The sequence below is a fragment of the Camelus bactrianus genome, chromosome 25 (assembly GCF_048773025.1).
Source record: "Camelus bactrianus isolate YW-2024 breed Bactrian camel chromosome 25, ASM4877302v1, whole genome shotgun sequence".
In the NCBI taxonomy this organism is placed as follows: domain Eukaryota; kingdom Metazoa; phylum Chordata; class Mammalia; order Artiodactyla; family Camelidae; genus Camelus; species Camelus bactrianus.
Genome location: NC_133563.1, coordinates 38,958,829 through 38,978,440, shown reverse-complemented (window position 1 = coordinate 38,978,440; position 19,612 = coordinate 38,958,829). Strand labels below are relative to the sequence as shown.

Sequence of the window (19,612 nt, the reverse complement as noted above, 5' to 3'; positions counted from 1 at the left end):
GACAGGAAGGTGGGAAAGGTGCTCAGGAGAGATTTAACTTGCATTTCCAGTGTTGTGAGTAATGTTTGAGAGTCAGTGGTATTTCATTTTCTTTGAAAAGTTCATATTATTTGCCTAGTTTTCCTTAATGATTAGAGGAAAATCTATATTTTAAGAAAATGTGCCCTTTTGCTGTAAAACGATGTACGAATATTTTTTTCCGGTTTGAAGCGTGTCTATTTTTCTACTTTGTTTTCATTTTTTGTGTGTGTGTGTGGTAAAATTCATCCTTCCAAATTTGATACAGGAGTTCTCCATGTGGATTCTGTGATGACAAAAACCAGTTGTGCATAGGCTTTCCACACACAGTAGACTCACAAACGTCAATGGAGATGAAAGCTTTAGTGATCATTTAATGAAGCACATGCTTTGAGAACTGTGGGCCAACACAACTGGTTGCCTACTGAATATCCAGTTCCCACTTCTTCCTTACAGATTGAGTCCTGATTTTGTTGAACATGGTACTGTTCCCAGATGGAAAGCTACATTTTCCAAGCTCCCCTTGGAAAAGCTAGAGCTGGTCTTGTAACACTTCAGGCCAGGGAGCTTTAAGTCACCGAGTGTAGCTCCGAACCAGCTCCCTACAGTGAAGCTGACTGAGAAAGTATTTGCTTTTGTTTTTTTGCTTTTTCACGTTCTGCCTGGAGTGTGGATGTGATGCCAGAGACAGAGCAGCTTCCTTGAAACCATAAGGCAGAAGCAACACAAGGAAATTGACTGGCTACAGCTTAAGCAGTTGCCTGATATGAAGAGCTTAGATGGGGGTTCCATAAATAGCTAGCAAGGCAGTAGAGCCACGCAGTCTAATGGCCTCCTTCTTTAATCACTTTAACACTGGCAACTGGACAAAACCAGTCCTAAGGCCGAACTCGGCCGACCTCGGCGGTCCCGGGGCTGCGCCGGAAGCTTCCGCGAGGCCGCCGGAAGTGCGGTGTGGCCTCTCTAGGCACGATGGCGGCCTCGTTTCTCGGTGGTGGAGAGCGCGGCACCGCGGTCAGTCGGGAAAAAAATGAGCAGGGAGGGGAAGGTGGGGCCGGGGGCCGACTGGGAAGTGTCGCGTTCCGGGATTGGTGGCGTGGGAGGTGTGGGCGGAGGCGCGGCCCTCCGGGATTGGCGGGCGCGCAGACGAGGCGGGGCGTCCCCTTTGTCTGGGTGGCTGCGGGCGGCCGCCCCTCGCGCGAGAGGCTGCGGCGAGGACGGTGAGTGGGGCGCGCGGCGCCGGGACCTCCCGCCCGCCCTCCCGGGACCGCGCGCCCTCCCCACGGCCGGGCGCTTCCCGCGCGCCCGCCCCCGCCCCGGGCCCTACCCCGCGCCCCCGCTCGCCGGCGGACCGGCGGCCCCGGTTCTCCGCCCGCCTGCGTCGCCTAGGCCCTGCCGCCGCGCTCCAGCCCTGCCCTCCATTCCCGTCCGGCCGTGGGTGTTGAGTGCGTCCTTGTCAAGCTGCATGTGACCGGGATGGCGTGTTTTGTTCTGGTGTGGGCGTTTTGAGCCGGAAGAATTCAAGTTTTTAACGCTCAGATGTTACTCTCAAGGCCTTTGGCTCTGAGCCGGGGCCCCTCCAAGATTGGCTTTAATATAAACCGCTGTTTTCCTCTCGTGCTTATGAGACGGTGGCTCCATCTGGAATCTGTTCTGGCGTGGGGCGAGTTGGGAATCTAGCAGCAGTTTTTTCCCTAAATCCTGATATGTCTGGCACTCTACCTGTTGAATAACTATCTTTCCATTGACTTGGAAAGCCACCGTTGTCCTGTGTCAGATTCTTCCTGTCCCGGCCCATTCCTGGGACTCGCGGTGTTTTGATGTGCATAAGGGTTGGATTTTCATGCAGATCGGTGCCCCACCCCGCGGGCTTTCTGCTTTTGGTTTTTTGCTGAGAAAGGCCTTTCCCGTCTAAAGTGATAAAAATTTACCTGTACTTTTATTCAAGTTCTTTTTATGAGGTAATTTTAAAATTTATGTCTTATTCGTTAGCTGAAAGGATTCATTCCACTTTTGGCTTATGGGATGAAAATGATCTAATTATATCTGTGTTTTTGCTCAACTCTCTGGGAGGTTGGTTGAGCTTTGTGCAAAGGTCCACTTTTATTTGTTTGTTTGTTTTTAATGAGGTGTAGTCACTTTACCATGCTGTGTCAATTTCTGGTGCACAGCACAATGCTTCAGTCATACAGGAACACACATATATTCCACTTTTAGACCATTGTCCAGTTCTGCTTATTGGCCGACCTTCCCGAAATTTGACAGCCTGGCCTGTCTCCTTGTGTTTACAGATGTGGCCCTGCTCTGCCCCTCTGGTCCTGGCCCTCTTGGCTTTTGGCATGGCTTTGTGGACACGGGGGCAGAATTAACATCTTATTTCTCATGTTTATTTTAAGCTTGTTTCCTGTTGCTCTTGTGAACAGAACCTTTTTCCCTGTGTGTTTCCTGACTCCGTGTTGCTGGCGCGTAGGAAAGCTGCTTGGATGCACATCTGTGGTCATTTGCTTCGGAAGGTGGCAGGGTTGTGCTTTGTTCTTTCAGTTGGTTCAGAACTGCATCTTTGGAAGGTGCTTCCACCTGGAGCGTTGGGCTCCATGGCGATGAAGAAGGAGGCAGTGGGCATTGGAGCTGGAAAACCTGGGGTGAGGATAGGGAGGAGGAGGGAGGGGACTGGGAGTGTGCCTGTCACAGCCTGTCACTGTGGGCTGGGTCTTGGGAAGGACAGGCATGATTTTACATCAAGATCATCAGTAATTCCATCAAGAGTGCTAAGTTCCTATAGCTTAGCTTACAAAACAAAATAGTAATAATAAAGGTAAATTCTAAGTTGTGTTTCTGCAGTCCCGTTTTTAGTTCCTGTGAGTCAGAGCGTCTCACTGCAGTGTGACCACTGGTGCAGAGGACGTTGATCTGTTTCGGTTTGGTTTGGGTTATTTCCTGGGGAATCTCCAAAAACAAAAATCCTGCATCTGAAGACTGACCCTGAGCTGTGGGTGGGCGGGCACCTCTGGGCTGGGTGCTTTTTGTACTTGCCCCGTGTTGGGGGTAGCGTGTCCTGCAGTAGATGTTCACCTGGTGCTTGCTGCTGCTCTAAAGGATGTGATGTATGGTCTCACTGCTCCTTTAGTTTCATTCACTTACTCCGCAAACGTTGAGCTGCTGTCTGCTCTGCTGTGAACTGAGTGAGGCAGAGGCCTCCCAGGGGGTTCAGGAAGGGCTTCGGCGAGAGGGCATCATGGCCAGATGTCAGCCAGTGGGCAGGAGCCACCCAGCAGAGGGGAGGCCTGGGCAGGGGCTGGAGGACAGTCACTGTGTTCCCTTGGTAGGGCCGGGCAGGACCACTCTGCCACGGGGCCAGGTCCTTGGCACACACGGAGGCTGGATCAGGACTGGGGTGTGAACGGCAAGGAGGAAGTCTCCTTCAGGATGGGGACTGGGTGCAGGTGTGCAGGCCAGCTGGGGCCGAAGTGGGGCTCGTGGCTGGGTGCTAAGTGTCTGAGGTACTAGAGGACATCCATGTGGAGATGTCCAGTTGGAGGACAGGATTGCCAGCTCAGCACCAAAAAAGGAGCCCCTGGACTCACTGAACATCCACGCTGTATGATGGCCACTCCCAGTGCCCTGTATGTAGTGAATGTGGAGCAGGAGGCAGCTCAGGTGCACAGACACAGAGTCAGGAGGCAGCAGGAGCCGGCCTGGCCCACGCCTCGTGGCCGCATGAGCCAACACCTCCTGGATCAGCTGTACTAGCCAGCCGCCAGCACCCCTTGAGGAGGCCCTGAATGGGGTTCCTCTTGGTGTTCTTTGTCTGACCCTGGCCCAGGTGTTGTCAGGTCATGGTGCAGATGGCTGCCTATCTCTGCCAGGTTCCCGGGGCACCGAGCTGGATTGTTCACGAAGGTCAGTGCCTTATGCAGATGAGGAGGACAGAGGCCCCCACAGAGAGGGCAGTGCGCAGGAGACCTAGTGGTGACTGAGTTGCTGGAGGGCAAGGTGACCCACTGTCCCCACTGCTAGCAGTAGACAAGAATTTAGCTGCATGAGGTCATACGAGACTTACCAGGGCCGCTTGGGGTGGAGGGGAAGGAGGCCACACGGGAGGCAGCCGCACAAAGCCATGGGGAGGATGACTGAGCACAAGGAAAGGCAGGTCTGGGAGACCCAGGAGGGGACACAGTTGGGGGTGGGACATGGGGTTGCGGGGAGGGGACGGGGAGGATGGAGGGGATGGAGGGGCAGGAGGGGTGGTGCTGCCCTCAAGCTGTGGGGATGGGTTAGCCGCCAGGAGGTCAGGGGATGCTGGCTTCTCTACGGCAGGTTCCGACACCTGGCCACACGGACCATTCCCCGTTGTTTCAAATTCCATTCTTGCCTGTCATCCAGCGTCACATTTTCAGGTGAATTCTAAGGTAGTTTTATTCACTTCAGAAGGCTCCTATTGGAATTCTAATTAGAGTTGTGTTGCACTTACACACACAGAAACACACACACAAATTTGGAGGGAATGGGCATTTTTGGTGAACGAGGGATGGGGCAGTGAGGGCCAGCCTCTCACCAGAGCCTCCTGTCCCACGGAGGCGGTCACGGTTTGGAGTTCAGCGTGTGTCTTTCTGAAGGTTATCTATGTAAACATACTCATGCACCTGCTGTTCACCAAAAAATGGGGTGATGGCTCCCTGACTTCTGCTTGCAGGCGACCCTCGGTGTGAGGTGAAGTGTCTGTCCTGTTTGTTGAGGGGCCCACGTGTGGAGGTTGAGCTCAGCCTTGTATTGCTCTTTCGTGAGTGATCTGCCTGCTGGGCTTCCGTGTCCCTCTTGCAACCCCCCTCGGCCTCCAGAAGATGTCAGCCCCTTTACCCTGCCAGCAGAGCTCTTGGTCCCCCCTTTTGTCTGACAGTTCAGGTGTGATGGACACTTAAGCTTAACTTTTCCTGATGTGTCCCCCAGAACCCGCCCACCACCAGGCCTTCCTGGGCCACTCTGGGCTCATCCACCAGAACCCACTGCATCTCATGCTTCCGCTGCACCACCAGAGCCGCCCCCAGGCTGACAGCCTCTGCCCCGTGGGCGCACCAGGGCCACTGGGGCAAGGCCAGGCATGGCCGTGCACTGGCATGCCCACAGGAGCCTCGTGCTGAAGCTGAGTGTACAAGGCCTGGGGTGGGGTCCCCACAGGAGTGCAGGCCTCCAGCTTCTCACTGGGGGCCGTCTCTGGCGGCAGCCTGGCCCGTGGCCCACACCCACACCAGACCAGGTGACAGCTTGGCTTCTCAAAGCCCTGGTGGATGCTCCCACACAAGCCTTTGTGTGTCTTGTGGGCCAGGCCTGGTGAGCTGGGCAGACGATTCCCCAGTCGCAGGGCAACCAGCTGACCACAAGGACCCCAGGGGTATGGAGAGCAAAGCCTTGTGGCCAGAGCCCTGGGGTGCATAGCATCCTCCAGCATCTCAGAGGTGGGACCTTCCTGGGCCCAGGGCCATAGCACCTGGGTCTGTCTATCCATGTGGCTCTGTGGGTGGCAAGGCTGGGCCCCTCACGTGCTCCCTTCTCTCCCTCAGTCCCACAGGCTCCTCCAATTTCCATCTTCCTCGAAGACCCCAGGGGACCAGGTGATGGCAGCGGCCGGGCTCCTGCCGCCACTGGCGGGACCCCAGGTGAGCTGCCCCTGTGGCCTGGGCAGGACCTGGTCCTCCCCCTACTCCTGCTGGCAGCCTGCACACCACTGCTCCCATGAATTCTGTGGCCCCTTCCCACCCCCTCATTGTGTCCCAGGGTGTCTCCCCATACCCCACGTTGCTCACACCCACTTCGTCTTGGATGTGGAGACTCAGTCCGACCTGCAGCAGCCCCTGTCCTTCCAGGCCAAGGTGACCTTCGAGGACGTGGCTGTGCTCCTCTCCCAGGAGGAGTGGGATCGCCTGGGCCCTGCTCAGAGGGGCCTCTACCGACATGTGATGATGGAAACCTACGGGAACGTGGTCTCCCTGGGTAAGGCCCCTCAGCAGGCCTCATCTGTGTCTGTGCTCGGCTCTGGGGGCAGCGGGTCTCCCAGGGTGGGGCCATGTCTCATGCCTGCAGGCCACGCGGGAGGGTGAGGGTGCTCACAGCTGTTGTGTATGAGCAGGACTTCCAGGATCCAAGCCCAGGGTGATCTCCCAGCTGGAGCGAGGAGAAGAGCCATGGGTCCTGGACAGGCAGGGGGCAGAGGAGCACAGGGGCCTGGGCAGCGAGCACTCAGGTGAGTGTGAGAAGCCAGCCTTCCTTCTCTGAGGGCTGAGCAGGTCCCAGCACCTGTGGGTGCTGGCGGGGGACCAGGGGCTTCCACTTGGGCTGGGCCAGGCCGAGGCCCAGTGCAGGGGTGAGCGTGGACGGGCAGCATGCTGGGCAGGGGGAGCACACGTGGTGATTATGCCCCTGTGAGGCCCTGTTCTTATGGGACGTTCAGATTTTGAGGGATGCCTGGTTAGGTTAGGATAGAAGGAAGGAAGGCTGAAGCAGGCCATCTGAGATGAGGAACAAGACAAGGGAGCACACACCCCAGCCACTGGGGTCCCACTGAGTATGAGGCAAGACACACAAACACACAGCAAAACTTAAAGCTGTAAGAGTTGGAAAGAAGGAAGAAAAGTGCTGCTTGTAGTTCATGGGAGTGTCTAGTTGCAAGAGGATTGATCAGGATTCGCAGGAGAATTTACAGGGACAAAATCAGTTTCAACTCTGTTCATCAGCAGCAAAGGTGTGTTTTTTTTTCTTCCCCCCCACCGTCTTATTGGGATACAGTTGACATACGGACCACATGTTTAAGGTGTATGGCATAATGATTTGACTTACGTACACCGTGAAATAATGACCACAGTAAGTTTAGTCAACATCCCTCATCTCCTAAAGGTACAAAAACGAGAAAAAGTGTTTTTTTTAAAAGGTGTGACTTTTTAAGAGATAACATTTACTGCAGCACCAGAGATGGGACATACCTAGTGATTAATCTAACAGAAGATGTCCAGATCTTCATGGAGGACAGTGTGGAAGGGAAGGTGGCAGCCAGCAGTTCCTGAAGCAGAGGCGTCCAGTGAAGGAAGGGGCATCTGAGCCTCAGGAAGCTCAGCTAGCCTGTCCTGCCAGATGTGGCCCCTCAGGATGTGGCTGCCTGGCTTCAGGGTCCCGGCGTGGCACTTCCCCCCTTGTTTCTGAGGACTGTGTGGAGGGGCACCAGGTGTTACAGACAGCCCGCCCCTTAATGACCTTGGAGGTCAGGTATCCTCAGAGGAGCAGTGAGTGTGCTGGCCCCAGAGGAATTCAGTTTTCCAGTGAACTTAGGGAAAGACACAGCATCGTGTCGAGGAAACCTGAAATCTAGTGCAGAACTCCAAACCGCTTGCTGACTGCAGCCGCAGTGGGAAGACAGCTGCTGCCCACCAGACCCGGGCTCCCTAGTGGCAGCTGCAGTCCCACCTGACGGAGATCTTAGATGAGTGCCTTCGGGTTTGATGCCAAAGAGACAGATTTCCCCCAGAGTGTGGCAGGTTGGAGAGGAGAAGCTTCTGCACAGAAGCACCTGGTCCCCCTATCCCAGCCACCCCCACCCGCAGCCTCAGAGGAGGGGTTCTGAGAGATGGTGTGCCCAGGGCGGGGCCATCTGCTGCAGCCTGGGGCCCCAGGGCTCTGACAGAGGAGCGTGTGCCCCTGCCAGGCCCTGTGTTTCTCACTCAGAATTGTACTGTCTTACAATAGCGAATAATGGAGAAGTGTTTGTTGTCCCTTCAACTCTGTTCCTTTCGCAGGCGGCCTCACGTGTGACCACATGACGGCTTGTGTGCATCAAGACAGTTCATCCTGTCCATGGGGTGAGTGTACATTTGAGCTGCTTTTTCATCCAGTACAGTCTTGAAGGTGCTTGTAGGCCACCAGAATGTAGATTCCCAGGGTGGTCTGAGGCAGAGCGTGTCTTCTCACACAGCACAGTTTCCACAAAACACCAGGGAGGGTTTTTTAATTCAAAATGTGTTTCAGTGGAATTGTATTGTCTTGTCACACTCAGAACATTCCTCCCTACTCTGTCCTTGAAACAGCATCTGAGAGTGAGGGCAGAAGGCGCCTGTCCCGGCTCTTGGGCAGCCTGAGTCTGTCTGTGGACGGGAACACAGGTCCAGTGTGTTTGTGCTGTGGGTGATTGAGGGAGTGATCACTGTGCAGTTAATTTATTCTTCCGTGTCAGAGTCATCTTCCTCATCTTGTTACTTTGGCATCAGACCAGAAGCCACCCGTTCAGGAAGCTTTAAATGTTAGACTTGATACTTTTCAACGCAAATGAGCAATTATTTCTTTGATCTGCTGGCTTTATTCAGTGAAGATGAGGCTTGTAAGTCAAAAAACAAAGAGCCAAAACTTGTATACTATTTTAAAAAACACATAGTGTAACTTTTAAAAAATACATAAAAGTCTTATTATACAGATGGCAGTGAATTCAGATTTTTTAAATGAAGAACCTATTAAATCCTATTACCATTTATCAATTCGGTACACACTGAATAAATCATTCCTCTGAAGAGAATAAAAGTTGAAATACCCAATAAGACCAGTGGGCAAAACATAAACAAGTTCTTTTTTCTTTTAATTGATGTGTAGTTGACTTACAATATTGTGTTAGTTTCAGGTGTACACCAAAGTGATTCAGGTGTATTTTTTTTTAATTCTTTTCCATTATAGTTAATTTCAAGATATTGAATATAGTTACCTGTGTTATACAGTAGATCCTTGTTTATCTATTTTATATTTAGTGGTGTGTATCTGTTAGTCCCAAACTCCCAATCTATCCTCCCCCTTTTCCCCGCTAGTAACCATAAGTTTGTTTCTGTGTCTGTGAGTCTTTTTCTGTTTTATAAATAAGATCATTTATTCTATTTTTTAGATCCCACATATAAATAGTGATATGCGATATTTGTCTTTCTCTGACTTATTACACTTGTATGATAATCTCTAGGTCCATCCATGTTGCTGCAGATGGCATTATTTCATTCTCTTCTATGACTGAGTAATATTCCATTGTGTGTTTATACTGATCTTCATTATTTCCTTCCTTCTGCTGTAGGTTTTGTTTGTTTATCTTTTTCTAGTTCTTTCAGGTGGTAGGTTAAGTTGTTTATTTGGCATTTGTCTTGTGTTTTGATGAAGGCTTGTATGGCTGTGATCTTGCCTCTTAGAACTGGTTTTGCTGCATCCCGTCGGTTATGTATGGTTGTGTTTTCATTGTTTCTCTTGAGGTATTTTTTAATTTCCTCTGATTTCATCATTTACCCATTTTCTTTTTCCTTTTTTCAGTTTTATTAGGTAGAATTGTTACAATTTTCATGTATACAGTATAGTGCATGCAAACACATATATACAATATGCTGCACGTACATTTTTAAATTTACATGTTTGTACTGTTCATTGTTTCTAAGAACAGTTTAGAGCTTTAGCTTTTTAAACTTACATAGTTATCGAAGGAATACAGCCAACCACAAAATAAGAATCAGCAGAATGCAGTAATCCAGTCATAAAGGACAGTCACATGTGCTTACACATATTCAGGAATTCAGTCATCTAAGTTATAAATAATAAGCAGATCCTTTGTGTCCTTTTTTTTAAGATTTCATATATAAGTGATATCATGGCATTTTTCTTTCTTTCTGGCTTATGACCCACTGGTTTTTTAGTGGCATGTGTTTATTCTCCATGTAATTGCTTTGAACAAGTTTCTGATAGGAGAGAAATACCAAAGGGCCAGTAAACATGAAACTACTCAGCCTTCATTACCTGTCAGTAAAGTGGATGTCAAGACCACCGTGATATACTGTGTCACACCTTCAGAACAGAGCGGAATGGAAAGATTTGATGACACCCAGGTGGGCGAGGGTGTGGAGCAGCTAATGGGGGGTGGGGAGGCACACACTCACCTTGGAAAGCAGTTTGCATCAGCTGGTGAGGCTGAGTATGAACCCCCCGTCAGACATTCCTGTGTGAGGAGGACACATGTGACAGCACAGGAGTCTTCACAGAGGCTTCAGGTGAAGACGCTGGGAGCAACCCAAGTGCCCACCAGCAGCAGGATAGACAGACAGACACAAAGACACATGACAGAGCATCTGCAGTGGACGTGGTTGGATAACTGCTGCGGGAGGACACAGTGACTCCCAGAAACACGATGTTGAGAGGGGAAGGCTGTGAAGACCCAGGGACCTTGGAATTATAGAAATCTCAGAAATATGCCTAACTAAATTCTGATCTAGAGACACAGGGTTCTAAGATTAAACTACTTTAAAAAAGAAGAAGCAGGGGGTTTTCCACTTCCGTTCAAGGGGAGGTAAGAGGGACCAGAGTTACCCTCCAGTTGAAACAACTGCAACACTGAACAAGATACATGAAACCGCAGCTCTCAGGATGTGTGACATCAGTGTCTCAGTGGAAGTCAGTCAGTGAAGGAAAGGAGTCCCTGGGACGCAGAAAACAAAGGTGAGCCCTTCTCACAGCCTGGAGAAGGTCGCAGAGCAGGGAGGGGAACCCGGCAAGCCCAGTCTCCCCAAGTTAGGGAGGCCTGGCTGGGCGTCCAGGGATGCTGAGGTGGCTGGAGTTCTCACGGAAGAGTAACAGAGAGGAGTCAGTTTGACAAAGAGAATTCTGCAGATATGAGTCCCCCATGTCCTCAGTCATGTACAGGTAGCACACATGTACAAGGAAACAGTCCAAGGCCAGGGAAGAGCTGCCTGAGGGAACTGGAGGGAGTTGAAGCTGTGGTAGCCAGCATCGAGTGTGGTTCTTATGAAGGACTGAATGTGCCCCACCCCAACCCCCATTCGTGTGCTGAAGCCCTGAACCCAACATGAATGTATTTGGAGATAGGGCCTTAAGGGAAGTAATTAAGGTTAAATGAGGTCATAAGGGTTAAACCCTAACTTGAAAGAATTAGTGTCCTTATAAGAAGAGACCAGAGCTCTGTGTCTTGGCACACACAAGAGAAGATGGTGGCCACCCACAAGCCAAGAGTTCTCAGGATGAAATCTTCCTTGCCGGCACCTTAATCTTGAACTTCCCTGCCACCTGCTGTTCTGGCTCCTCAGTCTGTGGTGTTTTGTCAGACACTTGAGCTGACCAAGGCACCTCCAAGACCCCTGTGCTGTGGTGTGCATGCCCTGCAAAAATCCCTAGGACTGGATTATGGGTTTTCCTGTTATGATTAGGTTGTGTTCAATGGTACTGTTGCCTTTACGGAATGGAGAACCTTCTAAATCTGGGTCTAGAGGTCAGAGAAGAGTCAAACTCAAAGAATGAGAAGGCCCTGATGCGCCACGGCTGCCTTGAAGTTGCAGGCAGGAGGCGGGAGCTGACGTGGCCATGCTGACTTCCACAAGGAGACAGTCCCCTTGGTCCTGCAGCTCCACGGAACACTTTGCCAGCAATAAAAATGACCCTAGAAGTGGATTTATGCCCTGAGTCTCCACAGGAGATTTCAGACTGGCTGACACCTTATTTCACCCTGGAGATACCCTGAGCAGAGAACCTAGCCACACCATGGGGAACTGTGGCTATGCAGAAGGGTAAGCTCATGAGTGCCGGGTGCTCACACAAGGCTGGGTACAGCCTGCTTCCCAGCAGCAGCAGAGCTCCTCTGACTCAGGGCACCACCACTGAGGGTGCTGAGGAGGGCTGCCTTCACGAGTTCGGGGAGGGCCTCAAACACTGCTCTGGCCAGACCTAGAAATACCCAGCACCGGGGACCGAGAAATCCATGATGCCCAGCACCTAATACAAACACCAGACATGTAAAGGAGCAAGACAACACACCCACAGTGAGAAGAAAAAAGGCGAGTGAAACCAGAAGTGACAGGGACTACAGGGCTTGAAGACAAGGGCATTAAAACGGAAAGATGTTCCGTGCGTTCAAGGGGCAGAGCAGACACTGAGCATGTTAGGTGGAGCATGGAAGATTTCTTAAGGATCCCAATTAATTTCTAGAGATGAAAATGACAGTGTCTGAGATGAAGAATTCACTGGATAAAATCAGTGGCAGATTAAACATTGCAGAAGAAAAGATTAGTGAACCTGAAAACAAAGTCATGGAAAATACTGACAAGGAACCAGTGGAGGGCATACAGCTCAGGGATAGAGCGCATGCCTGGCATGCACGAGGTCCTGGGTTCAATCCTCAGCACCTCCTCTAAAAATAAATAATAAATACACCTAATTACTAAATTAAAAAGGAAACAGAAGAAAGGCTCAAAAAGACTATTAAATGGAGTGTCGGTGAGCTGTGAGACAACATGAAAAATCCTGTTATATATGATTGAGTGGGAGGGTCAGAAAAATATTGGAGGAGGTGACAGTTGAAATCTTCCCAGATCTGATGAAACTATACACCCACAAGTCTAGGAAGCTCAGTGGATCCTATGCATAATAAATATGAATGAAAGTATACCAAACCACATCATAATCAAATTGTTGAAAACGAGTGACAAAGAACCTATGAGAAGCAGCCAGACAGGAGACCCTGCACAGAGAAGCACAGGCCAGCTGACACCGACTGAGGCTGTGGCGGGGATGCTGAGCCGCGCTGGAATGACAGGGCCATCGCCGAGAGGCCAGCACAGGAGACACGGCAGAATCGTGAGAAATACCTAACTTTTTTTAAAAGGAGAAAGAAGAGGGAAGAAGGAACACCGATGTTTAGCGGCTTCTCTGGGGTCAGTGTCCGTCTCTTGGCAGCCCACCCCTGCACGGCTGTGTGGGACTTCACGACCTGCCTCCGTACGGGCCTGCTCTGGCTGCCAGGACCAAACGCCAGCGACGGGGGGCTTAGCCACGGAGAGAAAGCTCATGTCTCACAGGCCCAGAGGCTGAAGTCCAGTCAGGCGCCTTCCCATTCTGGTGTCTTCGAAGGGCATTGAGCCCGTCACAGGGCCCCATCTGACAACTCAGCTAGGCCTCATCCCTCCCAGAGGCCCTGCCTCCAAATGCCACCACACGGGGGTGGGGCCAGGGGTGGTTAGGCCTTCAGAGTGCAAATTCGGGAGGACAAACATTCAATCTGACAACTTCCCTGTACCTCCGTCTCTAATGTTTTTGATACTGTCATAGGTTTTATGGCTTACATATGCTGTAAACCCACAATGTGTAACTACTGTTTTTGCTTTAGACAGTTGTCTTTTTAGAGTGATTTAGAAAACTTTTTCAGTCTTTCACATTTACCTTCACTTTAACCATTTCCAAAAATCTTCACTTTGTGCAAATTCAAGTTTCTGTCACATGTATTTCTTCCCCATGAAGAACTTCCTTTAATATTACTTTAGGGTGGATTTGATGGTTATGAATTCTCTCCATTGGGTTTTTTTCTTTCCAAAAAATTATCTTTCTTTTCTGAAAGGAATTTTTACTGGGTATAGGGCTGTAAGCTAGCAGGTTTTCCCTTTCAGCACAGCTAGTCTTCTGACTCAGTGATTTGGGTGATGCATCTGCTCTGATTCTTACTTGGTTCCTGTGTCTTGTATGGCTTTTTCCCCTCTAGCTGCCGCTAAGATTTTCTTTCGTGTTGGTTTTTAGCAGTTTGAATAGGAAACATGTTCGCCTTTCTCTGAACTTCTTGGATCTGTGTTTTGGTTTCTCCCATTGTTTTTAGAAAAACCTCAGCCATTGTTTTCTCAGGTATCTTTGCTTCCCTGTTCTGTCCCTCCTAGGATCCCACCACATGCCAGTCGGGCTCCTTGGTGTTGGCCCACAGCTCTGGGGTGCCCGGCCCGCTGTTGTTTATTATTTATTACTCACTCTTCCTCCTTCAGTCGAAGTACTTCAGGCTCCCTGGTTGTGTCCTTAGTCAGGTTGAGTCTACCGGAGGATGAGCATGTTGGAGGCACCCTCTGCCCCATCGGACCCTTCCTCGCAGAGGCTCCTCTCCGCTGCTCTTCCCCGTGTGACCGTGCAGGCTGTTCCAACACGTGGGCCCCCTCCTGGCCTGGTTGTACTGTTGCTCAGTCTCTTGACCATGTGTACGTGCGTATTGAGGGTCACCGATCTTTTGTGGGACGGTAGTGGAAGACGTAAGCCGTGGGTCTGGAACTTCCTGTCTGTGGAGTGAGGACACCCAGCCTCCTGTGTGCTTCTATATGTCAGTGCTTGCTAGACTTGGGGAAGTGCAACCAGGGGATGCTCTGCTGTCCCGGCCCCTCAGTCTCAGCCATTCCCCAGCTGAAGGATGTTTCTGACTGTCTGGGCCTGTGGTTGTCTCCCCCATCCCAGGAGCAGAGGGTGGTCTTGTCCCTCCCCCAGCCACGATTTCATCTGTCCCCAGGAGTGGGGAGACGCCTCCAGTGACTCTCGGCTTCTGTTCCAGAAAGAAGGGTTCCCCCCTCTTCCAGACCTGTACCCCCAGGGGAGCCCATGGGGATGAGCCCTGTGTCTGCAGCTGCCAGGGGTTCTTCGACAATTCCTTGGGTGTTTAAGCTGGATTCTCACCCCTCCCTGCAGCCACAGCCGCCATGGGCCTGTCTTCGTGCTGTATGTGACCTCACTTCTGTGTGACGGATTCAGGAAAGTTGAGATTTTGTGGATTATCTGGCTTTGCTGGAAGAGATGCTCCATCTCCTGGGGGGGACGCCGTTAACAAAGTGATCAACTGATACACATCGTTTTACACAACATAGTGACGACTAGACTGGCCCGTGCGGTCACAAGACTTTGCTAGATTGGGGTTGCGTGCTTCTGATGGCCACAGCAAGGAGCCCTCGGGCCCGGACGAGGAGGCAGTGCTGGGGCAGAAGACGGTACCTGGTTGGCAACAGGAACACGGGTTTGGGCACTGATGTTGGAAGAGTAGGATACGGTGTCGGGAGAGACATGGGTCCTGGAGGCCCCCGGCCACAGGAGGAGGGAAGAGCCAGGTTCTGTTCTGGACTTTTCAGGTTGGGTGTGTTGGTGGGCCATCCAGATGGAGAGGCCTGGCTGCGGGCAGGACACCCACCTGAGCCCTGGAGAGCTCAGGGGGCAGCTGAAGTTTGGGGTGGGCCCTTTGCCTTCAGTGTCACTTCTGGAAGGGACCCTGGGGAAGTCTCCCACCCCTGCTCCTGCCTCTTCCAAGGTGACCCTCGGCAGGGGGTTTGCTGCGGGCTGGCCACCTCCATTCCTTTGCAGGAGGGTTAGCGTCTGGTATGTCTTGGTCCCTCCAGGTCAGGAGACTCGCAGGACAAATCGAGCACGTTTTATTCGCCGACTGCCTTGGCACATATCTCTCCAAACACTAAAAACGTCTGTCCTAGAAGGCCCCCTGCTTGGTGGGGTACTGCTTTGAGTCTGAGCCCAATGTTTTTCACGGGTCCGTGTTTGGGTTTGAGGAAGCCCCACTATACAGCACCTGTCTTCTCAAACCAAATTCTGAGTGAATTAAAAAGAGAAGCTTCTAGTTTAGTAATGCTGTTACCATTAAAGAAAGCACCAGGAAGGCTGATGGGACTTGGAAATACCCTCATCACAGGTAAAGCAGGACTGGGTGAAATGGACTGGCTGTCGCTTGGTGTGCCTCCTAGTGCAGAATTCCAGGGAAAAAGCCTTACCCGCCAGGCTCAGGTGGAAGGGTCTCCCGTGTGTCACAGCCCTGCCGTGTGCGTCTGCTGGATGTGCACGCAGGAGCTCATGAGGTTCCCCAACAGCTCCCCCCACAGTCCTGGGTGTGGGCTGAGGCCGCTGCTGCAACCGCGCATGCACCTCACGGGACAACCTCAGACCAGCTGGTGGCTTCTTGGCTGTGAGCACTCAGGCCACAGCCCTACCGGCCACCCTGCCCAGCGAAGCACCTTCAGGGTTGACTTACTCTGCAGTTTTGAGCAGGGTTAACGCATTCACTGTGGTTTTATCATCCCAGGATGTGAAAACAAGGAGCAGAACCAAGATGGAGACTTGAGCCTGAGGCCGCTCACCCCAGAGGAAACGTCAGCGATTGTGGGGCGAGCCCCAGCCAAGTGGGCGGAGGAGGGAGGTTGTAAACCTGAGCAGAGCCTCTGCCCGAGCCCTGGCCCTGCCGCGCCCCCCGAAGGCCAGGCCCCAAGGCCCTACAGGTGCGTGGAGTGCGGCAAGTGCTTTGGTCGGAGCTCCCACCTCCTCCAGCATCAGAGGACCCACACCGGGGAGAAGCCCTATGTGTGCGGCGTGTGTGGCAAGGCCTTCAGCCAGAGCTCCGTGCTCAGCAAGCACCGGAGGATCCATACAGGCGAGAAGCCATACGAGTGTGACGAGTGCGGAAAGGCCTTCCGGGTGAGCTCGGACCTTGCCCAGCACCACAAGATCCACACGGGTGAGAAGCCGCACGAGTGTCTTGAGTGTGGCAAGGCCTTCACTCAGCTCTCGCACCTCATCCAGCACCAGCGCATCCACACAGGCGAGAGGCCCTACGTGTGCCCACTGTGCGGCAAGGCCTTCAACCACAGCACCGTCCTGCGGAGCCACCAGCGCGTGCACACCGGGGAGAAGCCGCACGAGTGTGGGGAGTGTGGCCGCGCCTTCAGCGTGAAGAGGACGCTCCTCCAGCACCAGCGGGTCCACACTGGGGAGAAGCCCTACACCTGCAGTGAGTGCGGCCGCGCCTTCAGCGACCGCTCTGTCCTCATCCAACACCACAACGTGCACAGTGGGGAGAAGCCCTATGAGTGCGGCCAGTGCGGCAAGGCCTTCAGCCACCGCTCCACCCTCATGAACCACGAGCGTATCCACACCGAGGAGAAGCCCTACGGCTGCTACGCATGCGGCAAGGCCTTCGTGCAGCACTCCCACCTGACGCAGCACCAGCGCGTGCACACCGGCGAGAAGCCCTACGTGTGCAGCGAGTGCGGACACGCCTTCAGCGCCCGCAGGTCCCTGGTTCAGCACGAGAGGATCCACACAGGCGAGAGGCCCTTCCGCTGCGCGCAGTGCGGCAAGACTTTCAGCCTGAAGGCCACGCTGATCGTGCACCTGCGGACCCACACGGGCGAGAGGCCCTACGAGTGCAGCCGCTGCGGCAAGGCCTTCAGCCAGTACTCCGTGCTGGTCCAGCACCAGCGCATCCACACGGGCGAGAGGCCCTACGAGTGCGGGGAGTGCGGGCGCGCCTTCAACCAGCACGGGCACCTGATCCAGCACCAGAAGGTGCACCAGAAGCTGTGAGCTCGGCCACCCGGGGGGCCCCACTCAGAACCCCGGCCCAGGCCCGGAGCCCCCAGCCCCGGAGCCCCCAGCCCCTCCCCGGGAAGCCCTTCTTGGGTGAGTCGGTGTCGCAGAGACTCAGGCTGGGGAAGCACTGGCCCTGTTGTCTCTGCGGAAGCTTGAGGGGAAGCCTATTGTGTTTTTCAACATCTTGAAGCTGCACTACAGAGTAGTCACCCCTTGGTAGCCAATTTTGGTTAAGACAGCTATAGTTCATTGTTCAGCATTACTTAACTGGAAGTGAGAAACTACAGGAAGTTAAGGCATACGGATGGCTGTCACAACACAACTTCCTTACACCTCAGAGTTTTTTTTTCTTAGAACATTATGACTGTTAGAATTATTGGACCTAAAGTTAGAACGTGGGCCTATTTTCAGTGTTATGTTAAACACTAAAGTGCTGTGTGGATAAGATGACGTAAAAAAAAGATTGTCACCACATGTCATGTGATACGGCTAGAAATCCTAAGTGTGTGGAACCACTTGTTTTCTATGAAAAAGGGGGACAGTGTCAAGATTAATCAGTGAGAAGTGATGTAAACTTAGCTCTTTACCTGGTGCTTTAACTTTATCCAAGATCAGAGGGATGTCCTAACTTACGCATGAAAATTTAAATCAAAAATGGGTCTTTTTCTCAAAACTCATCGTGACCTGCAGACCCTGTGTGCATAGTCGTGGGATGTGCGGGCTTCTGGGCCCACGTGCACACAGGAGGGGCCGGCACACTCAGACACTGGGCCTCACAGCTGCTGCACCGACCAGGTGCCTTGAGACGTTACGGTGTTTCCCAAAAATGTTACTGAAAAGACAGTTCTTCAGCACATACTTTTTAAAACATAAAATTCTCAAATTCAAATAGCTGTTTTTGTTTGTTTTTACTATTTCTAACATTTCTATCCCTATGTTTGAAGGTTTTATTTCACTTTTTTACCCCTAGTTCCAAGAGTCTCGTACCCAGTGTCATATGCTGTGATGAACCTGGTTTTCTCATAATTTTCCTGAGTTTTTTTTTTCTCTCTATGGAGAACATTATTGGCTTCTTAGGTAAAATTAAGCAGTAGCGTATGGAGCTCTTAAGTCCACAGCACTGCACTGCAGTGCAGACGGACGCTTGTTGTCTCCTGTGTGTTTCACACCACAGATGACCTCACTCTGGTGTTTTACACCAGAGATGACCTCACAGGGAAGGGCCCACCTTTGCTGACTGAGTCCACGGCTGGCATCTGACTGGATGCTGCTCGGAGCCACTCCTCAGGCATAAGTCCTACCCGTGTGGAAGAACTAAGAGTAAGAAACAGTCCTGTTCCAGTCAGGATGAGAACAAGAGGTCAGTTAATTTCAGTGTACAGAAATGCACACTGGGAAAGGCCGTCTGTGTATCACAGTACAAGTCACTCTGATTGCCACGTCCTCCAGTAACCTGGGGTTTTGAGGGAACTCTTTCCAAAATGTACAGTTTGCTTTCCCACCTTCTCCAGTGACATGTCCTGAGTATCATTCTGCCCTTTCCTGCGGTCAGCTGCCGTTGACCCAGGAGGGCAGCTCTAGGGCCCTCTCCCTGGGGAGGACCCCTGGAACGTGCATTTTTGCCCAAGAAGCAGGAGTAGCACACGGCCCGCTGGGACCCATGGGCGGTCTGAAGTGGCTTCATAGACCAGAATGACCTTTGGGGACCCCTCACCCTGACACCAGCCTTCTCAGCGTTTTCTCCCGTCTCTGACTTGTCAGCAGAATTCCGTACTTGCTTTGGACTTTTTATTTTGAAGCCTTTACATTTTGTGTACTTATTTTATAATAATTTATAATAATATTTGTATTATTTCTCCTTATGGCTACCAAGAATCTGACACTCAGTTCTCTTCAAATTTTCTATTATTTGTGAGATATTTTAGGCCACCGGGACTTTGGTGTACTGTGTATAATCTGACATATTTTCCAATAAAAGAGCAACGCGTGGAACACGTTTATGGGTGATGGAAGATCAGCAACTTGGCCTGAGGATCTCCTACAAATCAGAGGCCATCGGAGATGAGTGGGCAATCTCCAACAAGAGAAGACACAAGCAGGAAAGCCTGCAAAAGGTCAAGGGTGCCAATTCCAAACAAACATGCCCCCTGCTCATCAGTTAGTGAAGGCCATGCTGTGATGGTGGAGCTGTGAGCAGATGGGAAAGGGCATCGCTGGTGACCTGTGTCAGCTGTGGGGACACAACAGTGTGACCCACCTCTGGAGGAAGGTGACTGCACACAGGACTTGGCTAGCAGGTGCCAGGTAGCCCAGAGGGTCCCTGAGGGTGGCAGGGGCATTTCTAGAGGACAGGCCTGGGAAGCTTAAGCCACCAAATGCCAGCCCACGCACAGAGGGGTAGGGGGTGGGAGCAGCACTGGGGGTCTTT

General features: G+C 51.9%; 1 protein-coding gene across 11 annotated transcripts in view; it reads left to right on the top strand.

The window, feature by feature from the left end:
* The window catches only part of ZNF250 (zinc finger protein 250), a 42,060-nt gene extending 22,884 nt beyond the window's left edge, over positions 1–19,176 (top strand). For 2 of the 11 annotated variants that reach the window (XM_074352809.1, XM_074352806.1), the window contains exons 2-6: positions 5,577–5,672; positions 5,880–6,006; positions 6,143–6,256; positions 7,800–7,862; positions 15,902–19,176. In XM_074352809.1, coding sequence (XP_074208910.1) covers positions 5,631–5,672; positions 5,880–6,006; positions 6,143–6,256; positions 7,800–7,862; positions 15,902–17,178 — 1,623 coding nt within the window. In that variant the 5' untranslated portion in view covers positions 5,577–5,630 and the 3' untranslated portion in view covers positions 17,179–19,176. Of the gene's footprint in view, positions 1–1,176; positions 1,239–1,344; positions 3,919–4,193; positions 4,416–5,576; positions 5,673–5,864; positions 6,007–6,142; positions 6,257–7,799; positions 7,863–10,318; positions 15,515–15,901 lie in introns of those variants that run through there. The other 9 variants (XM_074352807.1, XM_074352805.1, XM_074352804.1 and 6 more) reach the window with 8 other exon arrangements.
* Positions 19,177–19,612: the final 436 nt, after the last annotated feature.